Source organism: Colobus angolensis, unplaced genomic scaffold (genome assembly GCF_000951035.1).
Source record: "Colobus angolensis palliatus isolate OR3802 unplaced genomic scaffold, Cang.pa_1.0 Scaffold81, whole genome shotgun sequence".
Classification (NCBI taxonomy): domain Eukaryota; kingdom Metazoa; phylum Chordata; class Mammalia; order Primates; family Cercopithecidae; genus Colobus; species Colobus angolensis.
The window spans coordinates 5,660,530-5,680,766 of NW_012121932.1; the positions used below are offsets into that span (position 1 = coordinate 5,660,530).

Sequence of the window (20,237 nt, forward strand, 5' to 3'; positions counted from 1 at the left end):
AATTATAGGGACTAAAAGTCTAAATCATTGCTGTCAATAGGACTTTTTGTGATGATGGAAGTAATTTACGTCTGTGCTGTTCAATATGGTAGCCACTAGCACAAGTGGCTATTGAGCATTTCACATGTGGCTAGTGATAGATATGGAGGAACTAAACTGTTAATTTTAGTTTATTTAATTATGTTAAATTTTAAGTTACGTGTGGCTAGTGGGTCTATCCCAACTATGAAGAGAATAAAGCTACAGAACATATATCTAGTCTAATAAAACAACAGTGAATTTGGGAATTGTGAATTTGTCTTAAGCTTTTTGCATAAACTTTTATTGATACAATTTAGGCATATACAAATACTGGTGAAATTTTATTGATTGAATTATTGTTGACTTTTCTTTCAGTATTTATATTTTGAAAAAGATATGTTTCTTTATAATTAACTTGTATTGTAGGGTAACTATTGCCTTAAATGTTAAGCCACTTAGTTAATAACAAATAGCATTTCTTTTTTTTTTTTTTTTTTTTTGAGACAGAGTCTCGCTCTGTCGCCCGGACTGGAGTGCAGTGGCCGATCTCAGCTCACTGCAAGCTCCGCCTTCCGGGTTTACGCCATTCTCCTGCCTCAGCCTCCGGAGTAGCTGGGACTACAGGCGCCCGCCACCTCGCCCGGCTAGTTTTTTTTTTTTGTATTTTTTAGTAGAGACGGGGTTTCACCGTGTTAGCTAGGATGGTCTCGATCTCCTGACCTCGTGATTCGCCCGTCTCGGCCTCCCAAAGTGCTGGGATTACAGGCTTGAGCCACCGCGCCCGGCCAGCATTTGGTTTTTTAGCACTGTTTATCATCTGAGGCTTTCAGAATTAATACACCAGACCTTAAATCTTTTTGTTGTTCTCCAAAAGAATGGGTTTATGACGCATCAAAAGGACATCTTGAGAACTGCTGGAGCAACAGATACCATGTAAGGAGTGAATTCCCATGTTTTTCACTTACATCGAGGGGCCTACTTATTTAGGAGGTTTCCTCAGTAAGTGTATTTAGTTGTAGGACCCTAGAGTTGCCTAGGTCCATTCTATTCTAGCACATACTCAACATACTGCCAGAGCAAATGTAGGTTGTAGATTCAGGCAAACACACACACACACACACACACACACACACACACACGCACACACAAAACTCTGAAGAGCACAATGAGCATTAGCACAGCCAATTTAAAATGATGAGGTGTTAACCACATTTGTATAAATAATAGTTTCTCTAACCCTGAATCATTATCCTGCATTTTTAATGCAATCGGTTCATAAACATCAAAGTGAAAACACCAAATTTGTAAGAGGTCAGGACCAACTGGGGCTCTAAATGGAGAGACAGCTGAGAGCTGTGTCCTTATGTGTGGGTGGCCTTGCAGCTGTTGATTCACCCTCAGGCTACCAGACAGTTGCCTCTTTGCACTTGCAGAACCAGACTTCAATCTTAGGTAAAAATGTATCCCTCCCATGGACAGGACATAAACGATAGATTGACATCAGCTTTGAAAACATCAGTGCAGCAGCCAGACTCAGCAGTTGCCCTGAAATACTGAGAAGTACCAAACATAACATCAAGACTGTTTCTACACAATAATATTTGTCTTTGTACAGCAACACTGGGTTCTCTTAAGTATATTATAAATATAAAAGCTCAAAGTCCAAAAGGTTCAATGTGATGACATCCTTGTCTCCAAATGGCAGGAACACTAGGATAGATTGCATGAGACATGACTGCCGTATCTTGGTCCTTACTAGGATTCCCAAATATACTCCTTAATAACCAGTAAGATTATATTTACACTGAACATTTTAAGAAATACCAGTGTTTGTTGTTGGATGAGAGACAGCATAAGTTTGGAATCACAACTGAGTTCAGAGTTCTGTTTTAAGTCTTACTAGCTTTGTTTCCTTGCGTAAGTTTCTTAACCTTTGTAAGGCTAGCATGTAAATCAGATATAATAATATATAGTTCATGGTGTAAAGATTGGATTAATGTATACAGTGTCTATCTAGCACAGTGGCTGATATGTAGTAGAGTGTCAAGAGATGTTCTCTCTTATGCATTTGGAGGATTAGGTGCGGTGCTGTGCCTATAGATTTCCATTCATTTCTCATCTATGTAATTGTGAGTGTTCCTTTTCTAGATAGAATTCCCCCCGACAAAAGTTTAAAGTCTAACAGGTGGTAGGTGCTTATTGAGGCCCAGCAATTCTACTTCTGGAAGCCTTCCTCAGGAAAAGATCCTGATGACAGAAAATGCTGTGTGAACAGTATTATATAGAATTGTTTTTAATAGCAAGAAATTTTTTAAAACTTACAAGTTCAGTGATTTGAGGACATTTACATAAACTATCATGAAGACTGATGAAAACACAGTGTCAATGATATGTTAACTGAAAAAGTAAGATTGAAAACTTTATGGATAGTATAAGTTTCTTAAATGCCACCAATGCATGAGGTGAATGGAATAATACATTTTTAAAAAATGTAATTTTTGACAGTCTGAAAAGACAGGCCTTATATTGAGAAAAATGATCCTGACATTTAATGAGACACTAAAACATTTTTTATTTTTTCCTTACTTATTCTATTCTAGAATCCAAACTCTAAATACTGTTTAATAGAGTACTATTGATACTAGCTATATTTGATGAATGTATAAAGAGTCCTATGTGCTAGAATCCTACTTTATCTTTTAAGTTTTGCTGATTACCCTGCAATGAATGTTGAACATAAAAAATTTGACTCCCTTTCCATGTGTCCACTGTTTCCTTGTGCCTCTTGATTAATAAAACTTTATTTTTAAGTGAGAACCGCTGTTTTCTTGATTTAAAAAAAAATCATTGCTATTTTGTTTTTAACCATCCTATTTTGCATAGTTCTATCACTTATTCAAGTAAAAGTTGGAACAGAACATGTGATAATAACAGCAAACATTTAAACAATATTGATTTTATGCCAGACAATATTTAAAGGTTTCATAATGAACCTTAATTCATACCATCTTCCTTATAACCCTGTTAAGTAGATGCTGTTATTGTCCCCATTATACAGATGAGGAAACAAGCAATAAGTTTTGGTAACCTGACCAGGGCCACACAGATAGTATAGTTCAATCCAGGCTCGAGTCACAGAGCTGCTGTACACAATAGTGATTCCTCACATTTTAGATGATGTTAATGTCTTATAGAAAATGAGATTCTAGAAATTGAACTCTTCCCTGGAAAGATAAATGGGCATTCAGTATTTTGCTCTCATTTAACCATGACATTAACCTATGGCCAATGGAAGGTTGTAGTAGATACCATGCTCTTTTGGGGCCTCACTTCCAAGGTGACAAAAAGAACAATGATCATGCCAAAAAGGGTGGTGGCCACATGTGTGCCCAAGGACAGGGCTATTAAGAAGTTCTTTATTTAAAATACGGTAGAGGCTGCAGCAAGTGTCTTCAATGCCTATGTGCTTCCCAAGCTGTATGTGAGGCTACGTTATTGTGTGAGTTGTGCCATTCACAGCAGGAAGCCTGTAAGAACTGGACAGCCCCACTCCTATTTAGACCAGCAGATGCTGGCACCAAACCTCATGTAAGGAGCTGAGTCTTTAAGGACTGAAGAAAACTATCCTCTGGAGGAAAGTAAAATGGAAATAGTACTTACAAAAAATTAGTAGATGCCATTAATCAGAAGGTGAAAATTTTCCTGGCTGTGTCAATTTAGAGTTAACATATCACCCCAGGCTGTTGCTGTCAGTTTATTCTGTAACTTGCTATTGGATAATTCATTATAGGTCTTGCCTGAGCGTGTCTGATAATTAAGACTTTACATTTGAATTATCTGGATGCTGCAGAGATGGAACTACTTTACTAACGTGGTATCCAATAATTTACTATATACAGCTATTGGTTCTTTATTCCTAAGATACAATATATTGACTATTTGCTGCTCTCTGTTACTAAATGACAGGTGACTCATAAAGGCGTAAGTGGTTGACATTTTTGCTATTAAGAATTTAAATATTCAAATTATGCTTTATAAATGAGGATTAGAATTTTAGCATGTTATTTCCTAGGAGATAGCAGGTAACTAAAACTTTATAATTAAGGATATTCCATTGCTGTTGTTCTAGCATCTTTTCTAAAAATGCATGTTTTACAATATGTGAAACTAATTTTTATTTGATGTGCAGTAACAACAAATCAATGCAAAATTATAAATTAATGAATGTAACAGTACAAAGTTGTAAGACATACCACAGCTTTCCTCTAGGTGGCATGATTTCAGCTATCATTGAGTCAACTGATAAAAATGTTTTTTCCCTATAACCACATGTATGTAGTTTCTGAACAATCAGTATAAGTGTGACATTGATTAGATTTAATTGTTACAACTGGTTAAATAACCAGATTGACCTTATAATAGTCTACTGTTAAATGATCTTAAGTAACTTAAAATTATAAGACAAAGTCCTCTTAAAGAAACAAATACAAAAAACTTGTTATCTCCAATAACCTAGCAGCCAAAATTATTTGTCTCTTCAGGTCACAATAACACACCCATTTCTGGATTTATTTCTTTGGCAGATATTTATTTCTTATGGTAGATAGCTTGTTATATGCTTGGAACAGTAAAGATACTGCCTTTTTACTTAAAAGGACTCATATAGATATAACAAATCTAAAGAGAAACCACAAATTATAGGATTCTTAATTACAAAAATTTTCACGTTAACAGGAAACAGTCCCTTCAATTATGTGAAGGTAACTTTCCTGGTGTCCTGGTTTTATGAAGCAGTTACTGTGTGCTCAACAAGAAGGATCAACATGTGAAAAGTCATTATTATGTGACCTGCAAACAACAAACAGAAACACTGTTCTTTTTTTTTCTTTACTGGCACTAAAATGGGAAAGGGGGCCAAACTCATTTTTACCTTTGAGATTATTTTTCTGTTGCTGATTTTCAAAAATTAAAAAATTAATTTCTCTGGCTATACACACAATACATAACATGCTTGTTAATCCCATTTTTGTTGTATTTATCTTCTTCGTTTCTTTGTGGGAGACTGCTTTCATGGAGCTCAAAAGAGCTTGACCAAGCACCTCCTGGGGGTTCATTTTTGTGGCAGTGCAGGTTTGTATCAATGCTAAAATTGTGCAAGTAGCATTTTCAAAATGTATCTCCGATGGTGATTTTTAGAATATGCTGCATAGCGAAAGGGGAAAAAAAGTCTTGGAAGTATGCAAAATACAGTATCACCATTGTAACCGAAAAAGGGTGAAAGACTAACAGATGTATTCTTACAGATTTAAAGCGGTTTCATTTTAAATAAGGTAATTATCTGGAACAGTCCTGGTTTACCCCTATTGTCTTAATGTAGAGCGTTAATAAGAGACTTTAATCATGAATGCTTAACTGAACTTCGATAGTCATTTAGCATTTTATTCACCAAAAGTGTATTTTCTCGTCATTTCCTCCTATAATTACTGGGGGCAAAAAACCATAATATTTAAAATGTGCTCAATGAGTGGCATCCTCTTTAGCCCAAAAAATGTTTGGATTTGTGTGATAAATAATGTAGTTTCCCTAGTTATGATAACTTTATTTTCTACTAAGATTTAAAATAATCATCAGTGAGAGTTTGTGGTCTGTAGTCTCCAGTTTTATAAATTATAACCATCTATATAGCTGTGCTTTTAAAAATACTTACATACTTAGGCTTTTAAAAATACATATTTACTAATTTTTTCCACTATCATAAACTACACTGAGGTTTTCCTTTTTTATGCAATTACTATTGACCCTTGGTTTTTATTTATGTATTTATTTATTTTTTAATTGCAGGCTAATCGAGGCAGCAGAAGGGCAAAGTTGTTTGAAATGTAGGTTGGTAATTTTGGTAGTGGAAATTTAGACATTTGGAATTTTACCCAATCTATGAAGCCCACTGAGATGGCAACAGACACATAAATTCATTTAAAGACCATGTATCTTTAAAAAAAACACAAAAAACAAAAAACTTTTGTTATATCATACTCATTTTAATTATGAGAACATAGTCATATTTTTCTTTATCACTCACCTTCTCTTTTTCTTTCTCATCTTTTGTTTTTCTTTTTAGTTGACTAAAACACTCTCTCCATTTCTCCCCAGCAACCTCATTTTGGCTTCTTGCTTTATGAAGTCTATCTGTGAACTTCTGTGGTGATAGAGTAAATGAAGTAGGCGTAGAGATTCTGTAAAGGTGAGTGTCAAGTACTGCCCTAAAAAATATGGAAAATTCTGCCGCTGGTTTCTTTTTGTCAACATTAGGATTTTGTTAAGCACTGATCCATAGTGTTATGCTGTGTGCCAACTATTACCATATGTTCTTTTATTTATATCAGTCACTAAATGCTATCTTACTGGATGAATTTCACCAGGGGCAGGAAACCAGAGGCTGCAGCTGCAGGGATGACATAGCGCAGGCCACTTTGAGACCGCCTCCCCAAGAAAGACTTTCCTGGAGAGCTAAAATTGTAGAGATATGAGTGGCCCAAAAGCCACAAGCAGTAATCAATCAACTAATCATAATTCTAAAGGATGAGATAATGTTCCTATAGTGTATCATTAGTGTGATGAGTTTATCTCTTTAAGGCCTCACAACCTGCTGATATACTGTGGTTTTTCTTAGTCCTATCTCTTTATTTTTTATCACCTCTGATCTCTTTAAACCCACTCTGTTTCCATTTTCCTCCCTTCCCATTGTTTCCTCCTTTTTCCTTAACACTTCTTCCTTAGATTAATCTTTAAATACAAATGGAAATAATAATTGGATTATTTTTCATGAGGAAATCACCTTTCCATTTCATTATTCACAAATAGAATAATGAAATAAAGCTGTTTACAGAAATGCATATAGAAGATCAGACAAAAATGATATAGACCAAAACATTGTTCTTGAATAGTGGTATCAAATATAAAATTATGAATAAAATCTTAAAGGACTTTTGGTGTATTTTCATATTAAAGGGTTATTTTGCATTTATCAAGTATCACTGTTTGGGGGAAAATGTAATCAATTACAGTTGTTCCATATATTTCTTTTTTTTGCCTCCTGATTTTTCATGCTTGAAACCATCCTGGAAAGCTTCCAGAATTGTTACAAATGAAGTTATGCTTTGGTCAGTGTTAGTAAGGACCTATGATCCATAGGCGTAAAACTCCAGGACAGGGATGAGTAGTTTTGTTTTCTTCAGCCTCTTGTAGAAATTCCACATTACTTAACTGAATAGACCCATTGATGAGTGGAGAATGGCTAAGAGTGGAAACAGCTCCACTCTCTACCTCTGTAATTTCGAAACAAAAAATTCCATTTGAGGCCGTTAATAAGAGACTTTAATCATGAATGCTTAACTGAACTTTGATAGTCATTTAGCATTTTATTCACCAAAAGTGAATTTTCTTGTCCTTTCCTCCTATAATTACTGGGGGCAAAATACCGTAATATTTAAAATGTGCGTACAGAAACCACTAGGAGGCAGAACTAGAAGCAAATTCTTCTTGGGTTCTTCCCTGGCTTTTCAGAGAGAGAGAGAGAAGGCCAGATATTTTTATTATAAATTCCATGACAGAAATAAAGACATGATAGGATAAGAAACTCACAGAGTCAGTAACTTGTTCAGGATCACAAAGCCAGAAAGTGACAGAAATCTGAACCCAAGAAACCATGACTGGAGCCTGCTCTTTAAACCACTGTGCTCTCCTGCCTCCTTGAAGTAATCAAGATGGTGTATATCATTTAAATACCATTTTACCATGAAGACTGTAGAGACTCTGACACATAAGACCTCCATAAATTTAGTGAATGTTTTGCCTCTTAAATATAGAGATGAAAAAACATTATAAGAGTTATTTAATAGAAGAAAGGATTCATTTACAGTTACCAGGGATACAGCTCTAGCAATCTTGCCTGTTAGGTCTTCAAAGAACTGATCATTTGAGAGGTGGAAAGGGGCTCCTCCTCACCTGCTATACTCACTTACTGCACTTACCCATTCCAGAAGCTTTTACCAATACCTCCCGTCTTACCCTCCTGGGCTTTGGAGAAATTAAAGTAGCCTTTTATGAGTAAGTCAGGGGTCTCAGGTCTAAGGAGCTGTTAAGTGAGCAATAGGTACTCAATAGACTAAGTATTATGAACAAAAGTGTACATGTCTATGTAAGGAAGAGGGGTGGCCATCAGAATTTATGGCTTAGATGCCGTTTTCCTAGAAGTGATATAAACGGACTCTCTCTACTCTATCTGCACTCTAATCTGAATCTACTTAAGGTGCATCAGTATCTGTACCAAGAAGGTTGTCTGTAAACATGAAAGATGCTCACTGGCTTGTGGGGAAGCTGAACCTATATCCTCAGCAAAATATGGTGATAGCTAACTCAGGTAATCAACCATATTCCACAGCAGCATCTTCACTCAGTAGCTCTGGTTTGGAGCTCCTGCTCTGTGTCTATAATGGCCACAGGTGTAGGAATATTCACTTTTTGTACAATCTGTAGAGCTAGCCTACTGCAGTTCTCAAACTGATCTCAGAGGGAGAACTTAACTGGATGAAACTACTAGGCTGACAGTAGCACCTCTTGATTATCTTTTCCTTGGGCCACTGGGATGGTAGCTGGTTTCTAACTCCTTTCAAGTTGCTTCAATTCAAAACTGGTGCCAAGGAAAGGAAACTGCTGGTGCTGATTTATACATAATTTTTAGAATTATTCAGAAATGGTGAGTTGGACCAATTATTTTATTCCAGAGTTTTTCAATGTGTGATAATGGAAAAAATTATGTATTCAAGGGAGTTCGGAAAATGCTGGGTTAAAAGGGTGAAAAGGTCTTCTCTTCTACAGGAGTTTCAGAGCCTTTAACATGAAAATGTTCTGGAATGAGGAATCTAAGAGGATAGGAGAGTACCCAGTATCTCCCAAACTTGTTTGACCCCAGAATTCCTGTTTGTCAGAACATATTCTGGGACCACTGTTTCTCACAAGTACATAGTAGGTAAGAACATAGTGGATCCTGACTGCAAAAATCCAGCTCTACCACTTACTGTGGTCTCGAACAAAGAACTTAACTTCTTTGTACCTGTCTCCTCATCTGCCAAATATGGATAATAAGACCTACTTTACAGGTTTATTGTGAAGATTAAGTGACCATACACAACACACATCAAATTACTAAGTGTAGTATATGTTAGCTATTATTATTTTATTTATTCAGTGCTCTACTAATAATCTGGGCCCCATACACATCTAAAGTATAAATTTCAAAAGTGATAGAAAGTTCTTTGTGACTTTTCTGAACTAGGGAACATCTGAACTAGGGAATAGTATAGAGATCTTGGGTTTGGGGGTAAATTTAACAGAGTTTCCAATTTAAATCATCTGTCTAGTCAGTATGGCTGCAGAGTCATGCCGAAATGAAAATGTTGACTTTGAGTAACTAAAGGTAAAATAAAAGAAAAAGGAAAAGTGGAACAGTGGTAAGAGTTATTCTTGTATTCATCTAATTTAGACTTGGTTGAAATTGAAAATGTCAAGTTATGAGTAGTGTAGAACAGTAGACATCAAACACTAAAATTCCAGCTTCCTGGATTAATGCTGTGGAAAGAATGAAGTTGGTTGATAATGTTTAGCCTAGCAAGAAGGTGAAGAGAAAGCCATACAAGAAGTGGCTTAGGCAGCAAATTATAAAGGTGACCATTCATTCAAATCAGTGAAACAGACAAATATACCTTATTCTTTAGATAAAATTGATGGATCTCTGTTTTCCAGCAGTTCATAAACAGAAGGCTATGTTGTAAACAACAAACTAACAAAATAAACTCTAGGATAGCAACCTGTTAAGGTATCCCAGAAAATTAGAGGTAGGACATGAATTTAAAAGATTGGAAGGTATGTCTTCAGGACTGGCCTGGCCCTGAGTAGACTGGTGCTCCCTCCCACAGGGGTGTGTGTGCACACATAATACAGGAGGAAAGCCTTCCATTCTAGGGCAAGTGATTCACTTTGGGAGGCTGTGACTGAGTTACACTAAGTAAAAACGGGAAACTTGATTGTCCTTCAACAGACCTGTCCAAAATGACTAGAAAGTAAATACTGTAAATCACTATTGTCAGGGCGCACATTCCACCTCCTTCCTCCCTTCCCCACAGCGGTCCTCATTTCCACACCCCCTCAACGGTTAGGGGAGAGCTCGCGGTCTAAGTAACGAGAGGACTTCTGACTGTAATCCTAGCACGTCACTTTGTTGAAGGCAGACACGTGGTTCACAGAGAACTTATAAATCTCTCCTCCCCGGCAAGATCGTGATGTTATCTGCTGGCAGCAGAAGGTTCGCTCCGAGCGGAGCTCCAGAAGCTCCTGACAAGAGAGAGACAGATAGAGATAGAGACAGAAAGAGAAAGAGACAGCAGAGCGAGAGCGCAAGTGAAAGAGGCAGGGGAGGGGGATGGAGAATATTAGCCTAACGGTCTAGGGAGTCATCCAGGAACAAACTGAGGGGCTGCTCGGCTGCAGACAGGAGGAGACAGAGAGGGTCTATTTTAGGGTGGCAAGTGCCTACCTGCCCTAAGCGAGCAATTCCACGTTGGGGAGAAGCCAGGAGAGGTTGGGAAAGGGTGGAAGTCCAAGGGAGCCCCTACGCAACCCCCTCAGGAATAAAACTCCCCAGCCAGGGTGTCGCAAGGGCTGCCGTGATCCGCAGGGGGTGAACAGAACCGCGACGGCTGATCGTCTGTGGCTGGGTTGGCGTTTGGAGCAAGAGAAGGAGGAGCAGGAGAAAGAGGGAGCTGGAGGCTGGAAGCGTTTGCAAGCGGCGGCGGCAGCGACGTGGAGTAACCAAGCGGGTCAGCGCGCGCCCGCCCGGGTGTAGGCCACGGCGCGCAGCTCCCGGAGCAGGATCCGCGCCGCCTCTGCAGCCTCTGCGGCCCCTGCGGCACCCGACCGAGTCCCGAGCTCCGTGCGAAGCGCACCCTCCTCCCCGCGGCGCGCCGGGCTCGCCCCCAGCGCGCGTACACGCGCACACACACACACACACGCACACACGTGTGCGCTTCTCTGCTCCGGAGCTGCTGCTGCTCCTGCTCTCAGCGCCGCAGTAGAAGGCAGAGCCGAACCGCTCCTTCTTTAAATATATAAATTTCAGCCCAGGTCAGCCTCGGCGGCCCCCCTCACCGCGCTCCCGGCGCCCCTCCCGTCAGTTCGCCAGCTGCCAGCCCCGGGACCTTTTTTCATCTCTTTCCTTTTGGCCGGAGGAGCCGAGTTCAGATCCGCCACTCCGCACCCGAGACTGACACACTGAACTCCATTTCCTCCTCTTAAATTTATTTCTACTTAATAGCCACTCGTCTCTCTTTTTACCCCATCTCGTTGCTCCAAGAATTTTTTTTTCTTACTCTCCAAAGTCAGGGTTCCCTCTGCCCGTCCCGTATTAGTTTTTCCACTTTTGGAACTACTAGCTTTTTTTTTTTTTTATAGGAATTCAAGCAAGATACGTTTTTCTATTGGGCATTGACTAGATTGTTTGCAAAAGTGTCGCATCAAAAACAAAACAAAACAAAACAAAACAAAACAAACAACTCTCCTTGATCTATACTTTGAGAATTGTTGATTTTTTTTTCTTCTGACTTTTAAAAACAACTTTTTTTCCCACCTTTTTAAAAAATGCACTACTGTGTGCTGAGCGCTTTTCTGATCCTGCATCTGGTCACGGTCGCGCTCAGCCTGTCTACCTGCAGCACACTCGATATGGACCAGTTCATGCGCAAGAGGATCGAGGCGATCCGCGGGCAGATCCTGAGCAAGCTGAAGCTCACCAGTCCCCCAGAAGACTATCCTGAGCCCGAGGAAGTCCCCCCGGAGGTGATTTCCATCTACAACAGCACCAGGGACTTGCTCCAGGAGAAGGCGAGCCGGAGGGCGGCCGCCTGCGAGCGCGAGAGGAGCGACGAGGAGTACTACGCCAAGGAGGTTTACAAAATAGACATGCCGCCCTTCTTCCCCTCCGAAAGTAAGTACTCATTTTGACTTCCATCCCCCGAGGCTTAGCGCTGCCCGGAACTCTCAAAAACGCAGCAGCTCCCGGGATCGCCCTTCCCTCTCACGGTTCCCGTTCGCTCTTTTCCCGTTCTCCTGTCCTTCGCCCCATCCACCTCCTTTCCAGTTGTATGCCTGAGGCCATTAGGCTTTAAAACGTTTACTTTCTACTTTATTTTCTCCATCTTTCCCTCCCCCCTAACAATTCAGCGCTTTAAAAGGCGTTATTCTCTTTTTCTCTTCACTGAAGTTCTTTAGTCGGCCACCAGCTAGGAGTCAGCCCCACTCTGTCAAACTGAGGTGCTCCCAGGGGCAGAGTTAAACTGGGGAATCTTGGTAGGTTTGTTTTCTTTGCTCCGATTGGCGTGGAGGGCGCCGAACGGGTGCACGAAGGGTTAAAAAAAAAGTGTCTCAAAGCTAGCCTCTCCGGAAGGCGCCCCCTTTCCGTGCTGACCTATCAACTGGTCCCCCAAGTCTTCTCTATTGTCTCTAACTCCCCTAAAAGTGTCAGCATCGCCGAGACAAAACCCGGTTTGGAGACCCCTCGAGAAACCTACCTGGAAACCCTCAGTCCTTGATGTGTCGTTGCTATCACTAGGTGTTTCATTACCCAAAGGCAAAATTCTATAACCACGTTCCCTTTTCACTTCACCTGGAGTGTAGAAAGGACAACTCCGTTTCTGACTGTTTTAAAAGGTTTTAGTTCACGTTATTTTTCAGAATACACTCAAACCTGCCTTCTTCAGATCTCCAGTGTAGCAGATCATTTTTCTTACGGGTCTGTTATCCTGCTCCTGCCTTTTCGTAGGCTTCCTGCAGTTACTTCAATGCATTCCTAAAACTCAGAGTAGATGATAGCCGTCTTTTTTTTTTTTTTTTTTTTTTTTTAAAACTGGCTTCTCTGAGAACAGTGTCCTCAAAACCAGCTGGCATACGGTAGCAATAGGAGTGAAATGATTTATTGTACAAGAAAGGAAGAGACAGTGTAGAATTATTTCAGAGTGAAATAGAGAGAGCGAGAGAGAGAGAGAAAAGAAAGAAAAGAAAAGAAAAGAGGCAGCATCATTCACCGATACCTAAGAGGGTTAAATACCAGGAAGAAGAAAAAGAAAAGTGGGGGCGGTGGGGGGTGGGGGGAACCTCTTCAACATTTGTGTATTCCAAATCGCAAGTCATAAACTTTTCATTGGTTGCTCATTTCTCTCCTCCCCTTTCCATGCTCTATATACTTGCTGGCTGCCTTTGCAAAGTCTCTGTGTCTTGCCTAAATAGATAATACAGCCATCTTGGTAATTTTATCTTAAAGGTTCTAATTGCAGGGTGGTGCTTTTCTTTTTTAATATTTATTTTTAATTTGGCAAGTCCTAGCTATGTGACCTGCCATGTCTTGTACTTGATGATCTCGGAAGTCAGCCCATGTATCTAACCCCAGTCTTCCTAGTGACCTTTATTTTGCTGCAACTTCTCCTGTTCTTGTTCAATAGCAGAACAGATGCAGAGAATTCTGGCAAGCAGAATGATTTTATTATTGTAATTATGGCACTATCCATAACAGTGGTGATAAATACACTCCACCCCTGGTTATCCCCTTTGAGAAGTAAAGCTTTCTATCTGGGGTGGAGCCAAGGAGATATTAGGAAAGAAAGTTCATTAATTAGTCCAAAACCATTGAGACAAACAAGGAGTTGAGTCAGTTTGCTTTCTCTAGCACGTGCATTAGTTCTACTGGTATTTGGGCAGAGAGGAGAGTATGTTATGTAGAACCTGAATAGCTCATCTTTCAATGTTTATATGCAAGAGGTCTAATAAACTCCCAGGGCTTTTATAACACAGAAAGGAGCTCCGATCTCATTACTGAATAGGTGTGGAGAGAGCAAGTAACCCAAGAGGGCATTAGTTCTTTGTTCTCTCAAGCACACTTCAGTCTGAGGAGCTGAGATGGTCCAACCCGGGGTCATGGTCATCAACAAACCGGAAAAATTTCTAGATTATTAGGAGGATTTCAGAGTATGACAGTTAACATCAATGTGTGGATTCTCCTCTCCATTTCACCCCAGCCACCAAATAAATGAAAACCTCTGATACATCCAGGATAAATAGAATACGCTGCCAGTTTTCATACAAAGAAAACAGGCTTTAAAAAGTCTATATTCTGTGTGGAAGTTTAGGAGCAGAAAGCCATATTAATAGCAGGTTCGATACTACTGTGCAAGGACTGGATAATTTTATAGAAAATAGGTTAACTGATTTTCCAGCACTTTCTAGTTATACTGGAATATAGCAAACCTTTCCAAAAAAGAAAAAAACGTATTTTTAAAAAGCAAATTGAAAGTATAGTATTGGCTTATATACTAGCTTTCCCTCTTTAGGACTTTTCTGCCTAACTTTTAACTCAGCTGTCACTGAAGTGGCTGTGGGGAGGGAGTGTGCCTGCCATTCCTTGCAGTGAATCTGGCGAGGGTCATAAGCCCCAGAGATGAAGGCATGGGAAAGATCACTGGTTCATTTTTTACCACCAACTTATTAGCGTTCAGGGAGTGACTTCAGCTCAAGTATTACAAATATGCTCTAATTATACTCAATGAGCTATATATCATTACAGATTGCTGATAGCCCTTTGTGGGACATTTTATAAAGTTCAGACTACATATTTTTAGCAATGTGGAGATTTAAAAGTAAAAATATAAGAGATATTGTATATGCCCTCAGGCATATTTTGTCTTAAATATTATCCTTGGCCAAGTGTACTATATAAATACAGTAAATATGAATAGAACTGGCCAGGTGCCAATCTCCTAGGATGAATTTTAGTCAAGAATGTATTTATGGGCTATAAATAATACTGTGTCAACATTTAAAGAAGGGGTCTGATTAGTTTTGAATTTATTCATATTGATCTTTTCACGTGCTGTTAGTTTAAGACTCAAAGTGGAGTTATGCTAAGGTTTACCGATAGTTTGCCCACTGGGAATTAGTGGACCTCTAGTAGTTTAACAATCCATTTGAAGTTTGAGGCACATCTATTCGAAAGATGCTGCACAAGGTTTTAGAAACTTAGGGTGATTCAGTTATACACAGGAAGAATTCAAATAATTGACATGTAAAAATCTGTAGACAGTTGGACAATCAAAAAGAGGAAGAGACACAAAGTTTCATTGTCTTTCTTTTCTCTCCCCTTTTCATTGTAACCAGTCAGCACATGTTGTGGTTCTAACCCTGGTAATTTTGTACTGCCCCCAATCCCCCCACCTCTACTCCCACTGGAACATTTGGCAATGTCCAAAGACACTTTGGGTTGTCATGACTGGAGGTGGAGGGGTGCTACTGGTATTTAGTGGGTCAGCCAGGGATGTTTCTAACCATCCTATAATGCACAGGGCACCCCTTCCCAACATCAAAGAATTATCCTGGCCACAATGTCAGTAATGCCCCTGTTGAGAAGCCCTGGTGTTTGTTTGGGGTTACTGAATTCTGTTAACAGTACCATTTAGAAAATAATAACAAAAATAAAATATCTTTATGATTAAAGGATATTCAAATGAGAATACTGAATAGGAGGATAGTCAGACACTTATCTTAATTAAATGGAGTGTGGATTAGACCATTGTATATGGTATGTACTTTACTTTGTGGTCTTAAATTAGAGACATCAAAACTTCCCATTTATTTAGCTTAAATGATGGTGTTGAGCTATCCATTACTAGCTTCAGTCAGCAGCAGTGTGATGTTAGAACAGAGAAAAAAGAAGTGAGGAATTATCATGGATTCTCCTTGCAAGGGAAATAAGCAGTTTGTGTTAATAAAGAGTGGAATCTCCAAGCTAGACAACAGAAGAAAGTAAATAATCATCTCGATTTATTCTACCATTTTGAAGTAGATACACTAAAAATATACAGCCTGAAAAATCACAATGAGATTTCCTTTGTAGTCGTTTCACATGAATGTTAAACATTTAACATGAAGCAATCTCCTTTTCTATTTCCTCTGTAATTTTCCGAGTTAAATTGTGGAATGTAGAATGAATACCAATGACACTATGGTTTTGGGGAATGTGACTTAGCATTCAATTCATGAATATGTCTTTCTATATACAAGTTGCTGGTCTGTTGGCCAGTTGCCCAATGAAGGGAAATGTTAGCCATTGCTGAAACATAGTGATATTTTTCTTTATGTAGTAAGTATTTTTACTGTTTTATTTTTTAGGATTCCCTGTGTGTGTGTTTGTATGTGGGTGTAAGAGAAACAGAAAGAAAAAGAGAGCATATCAAAGACAGACTTGAACTCCTTGACTTCCAGAATGATTGAGTTATTAATACACAACAGACCAAACTTTAATTCTCCCTTTTTTATTGCATCGTTGCTTGTACTAACTCTAGTGCCTAATTGTGGTCACATTTAAGTTAGGCCACATGCTCCTCCTTCAGGATTTCCTCTTTTTTACTTTTTGATGACTAGAAAAGCCTCTCAAAGAAGTATACTATTTATAACTAAAGCAGTTGGGTTGTCTGTGTTGCCAAGTGAGGCCAGCCAGCTTTATGCCTCTCCTGAGAAGACCCCACCTGATGAAAGAGGGGCTTCGCAGAGGTTGAGGGGCAGGCGGGGACCTCTCCACCTCACAGAAGGAAGGGGTTGGGGGAGGCCACTGTGTCTCCACAGCAACCCCTGTGGTCTACTCGAGGAGTTGCACTTTTTGAATGAGGACTTCTCCCTGGAGAAAAGATGGTGATGTAACCTAGTCGCAGCATCTTTCATATAAAGATATGAAAGAATGACAGATCATTTTTCCTAGAGGAAACTGAGATGTGAAAAAAGGGCTAATGACTCACTGTTGAACCCACATCAAATCTGGGTTAGAACCAAGGAGGTCACTGACTTGTAGGCCTTTGCCCAGAGATTACAGCACACTTTAGGCTGCATATTTAGAAGGTTCGAGAAATTAGAGTGGAGGCTCCTGGACCTGGGAGAAGTGTGCAGGGTCACCACTGGAGTGGGACTCTGGCCCACTGCTACTCCAGCCCGCCTCCCCCTGCCCCTCACCCACTGCACCCTGCCCTGTTATAGGTTCAGGAGTAAGGTGAGCAGCGAGCAAGAGACTGCATGGAAGAGCTCTGGAAGTAGCCCTTTCCGCTATCTTGATGTAGCATTTCTGGTACTGATGGGCTGCTGGAGAGAGGATTTGGATTTGCCCTATATGCTTGCTCTATTTAGGCAGTGCTTTTGCTCAAGGGTGTATTCCATTTTGCAGATTCTGCACAGCTTGATGAAATGTGGCTCTGCAAGATAAACAAATGTCCATTGTCATTTTGCAGGCATATGTGTGCTTTCATTTTAAAAAATATCCTTTAAACAAGGATAGATTTTAACCTGGGAATTCAACGTTCTCCAGGTATTTTATTTTAGATTTAATAATATTTTAGGGGATTCTTTGATGGGTTTGTTTAGACTGAAAAGTTTGCTTCTGTCATTTGTTAAGAATACGTTTGCATCATGCTACAACCACAAGCTGCTTTTGATGGTTAGTTGTTTTGTTTCTTTTCTAAGCGCTGATATCCAGAACTGAGTGTTTAACTGTACCACACTCTCACCACTACCTTACTTCCTGAATTGGCTTGGTGGTCTTGACTCGGAATAAAACTGCCCCTTGGCCTTTTCCCCACCATTTCTAAATTGCCTTCTTTTCCTTCACTGTGATGGAATGTCTGCATGGATGGGTGGTCGAGTGCTCACACATCATATCCCCTGAGTTTGTGGGAGATAGCACCCCCTTTACTTAACCAGGCCTCAGTTTCTTCCCTTGTAAAGATGAAGAAAGTAACACTCCCCTTCTAGGATTGTAAAGGATTGATGATGACATATGTGAAGAAACACCTAGTGCAGCTGCTTCTGGCATGGAGTAGGCCTTCTTTGCCTGGCAGCAATTCTCTGAGTCTCCATTGCCTTTGACTTTAGGGTGTACTGTTATTTTATGTGCTGCTAAGAAAAAAATATCACTCCAGTGAACATGCCATTGATTTTAAGAGAGGGTCTGGATTTTAGAGAGATGAAAATGTGATTATAAGCAATGCCCCAGACACCACTTCCATTAACCTGGGATGTCTTGGAACCTCCAGCTCATTCTTTGCTTTGCGATAATTTCACTCAGTGGATCTCTTTCCTTTGCTCACTCAGATTGTTCCTTAGGTGGCCTCTTCAGGGCAGGGATGGGGTGGGGCTGGAAACACAGAACATAGGGTTGGTAATTCACCATGTCTGGCACTATCTAATTCTCCTATGAGAAGGCCTTCAAGTCTAACTTACTTGTATTCTTATAGAACTTAGCATATTGTGTTTGATCAAGGAATGTTTGACCAATGAATGAGCATTTCCTTTAGAGAATAAGATTGAACTACAGGAAGAAGAAGAATCTGTGAGTTCAAAGAGGTGTCAGGGCCAGGAGATGTGGAGAGATGAAATGTTCTGACCTTCATTATCAGGGAAAATGTGTCTGATGGGTCATGTCACTATGCTAAAGAGCACAGGGCTTCTCATAACCATATCTTTTCTGTTTCCAACTCTCAGGTAATAATGAAGGTGGTAATAATGATGATTAAAGCTAACCTTTATTGAGGACTTCTTATAGGCGAAGCATAGCTAATCTTTATTAAAGACTTATAGGCCAAGCATAGTTTTAAATATTTTACATGTATGTACTCTTTAATACTCACAAGCGATCCTATGACGTTAATACTCATATTGTCCCTTTGACAGCTGAGGAAATGGAAATAGCTATTTCTATTAATGACGTGTTATGGAAATTAGACTTTCAGCTACCACAGGTAATAGAAGCCCTAATACAGAGCCCAGGAGATAGAGAATATGACATTTCTTGCTGTCTTGATAAATGATGTAATGCATCCATGAGAGAATGGTGACTCTCCTCTGTTAACAAGAATTACATTCACAAGCTCTGAGAAAATATACCTGTGAAGCACACAACCTAGGCTTTTTTTTTTCTTGCCTCTAACACATTCAACTTTTATTTCTGCACTTAATTGATACAAAAAGTGTGATTTATTAAGCCTTTGGTTGTTTCTGTTTGTTTGTTTGTGAGACAGAGCCTTGCTCCGTCACCCAGGCTGGAGTGCAGTGACACGATCTCGGCTTACTGCAACCTCTGCCTCCCGGGTCCAAGCGATTCTCCTGCCTCAGCCTCCTGAGTAGCTGGGATTACAGGCATGCGCTACCATGCCCAACTAATTTTTGTATTTTTAGTCAAGATGGGGTTTCACCATGTTGGCCAGGCTGGTCTCGAACTCCTGATCTCAAGTGATCCATCCACCTCGGTTTCCCAAAGTGCTGGGATTATAGGCCTGAGCCACCACGCCCAGCCTTGGTTTTGTTTTTGAACTGCAATCATTTTCCTCACAAAAATTTTGATAAATTTTATTGATAGGGCATTGCTATTTATTGATAGGGCATTCCTATTTCAGAGAATTAATTTATTTGGGAAGGCAAGATGATGTACAATGAATGTGGACTTTGGAGCTAGACAGACCCATTAAATAAAGAAAGGAGAATAAATAAAAGGGAATTGTACCAAAGGAATCTCAGAGGCTGAAAGGGAAGCGGTAACATCAAAGACAAGAAATCCTACTCCAGGCCTGTGGCAGTTGTTAAAGAGTGGTCCTGTTTTGGTTAGCAACTTGGCTCTCTCAGTGCAAGTTATTAAAATTGCCTCATTGATATTTAAGTTGCTTCCTACTGAATTCAGATCCTGGGTCTGCAGTTGTTGGCTTTGCAGCTGGATTTGCAACCCCTTCACTTAGCCCAGCCTCAGTTTCTTCATTTGTAAAGAAGAACATTGACTTTCTAGGGGTTGTAAAGGATGATGTGTGTGAAAAAGCACCTGGTGCAGCTGCTTCTGGCCTTCTTTGCACAGCAGCTAGTATTCATCGAATCTCATTGACTTTAAAATGCACCACTATTTCATGTGCCACTAACGAAGAAATATCACTGCCCATTTAACTATTAGTTATGGCATTAACTAAATATCACTGCCAATTAACTTGGCCATTGATTACAAGAGAGAATCTGGATTTTAGAGATAATAGAATATGAAAAATATATAGAATCAGTGAAATCGCATAAATGCTTGTGAAATGAAAGAATAGTGG

The 20,237-nt window shown here is 39.7% G+C and overlaps 1 protein-coding gene across 3 annotated transcripts in view; it reads left to right on the forward strand.

Moving 5' to 3' along the window:
- The first annotated feature begins 10,209 nt into the window (after positions 1–10,209).
- The window catches only part of TGFB2 (transforming growth factor, beta 2), a 103,957-nt gene continuing 93,929 nt past the window's right edge, over positions 10,210–20,237 (forward strand). For 2 of the 3 annotated variants that reach the window (XM_011929441.1, XM_011929443.1), the window contains exon 1: positions 10,210–12,058. In XM_011929441.1, coding sequence (XP_011784831.1) covers positions 11,713–12,058 — 346 coding nt within the window. In that variant the 5' untranslated portion in view covers positions 10,210–11,712. The remainder of the gene's footprint in view (positions 12,059–20,237) is intronic. The other variant, XM_011929442.1, reaches the window with a different exon arrangement.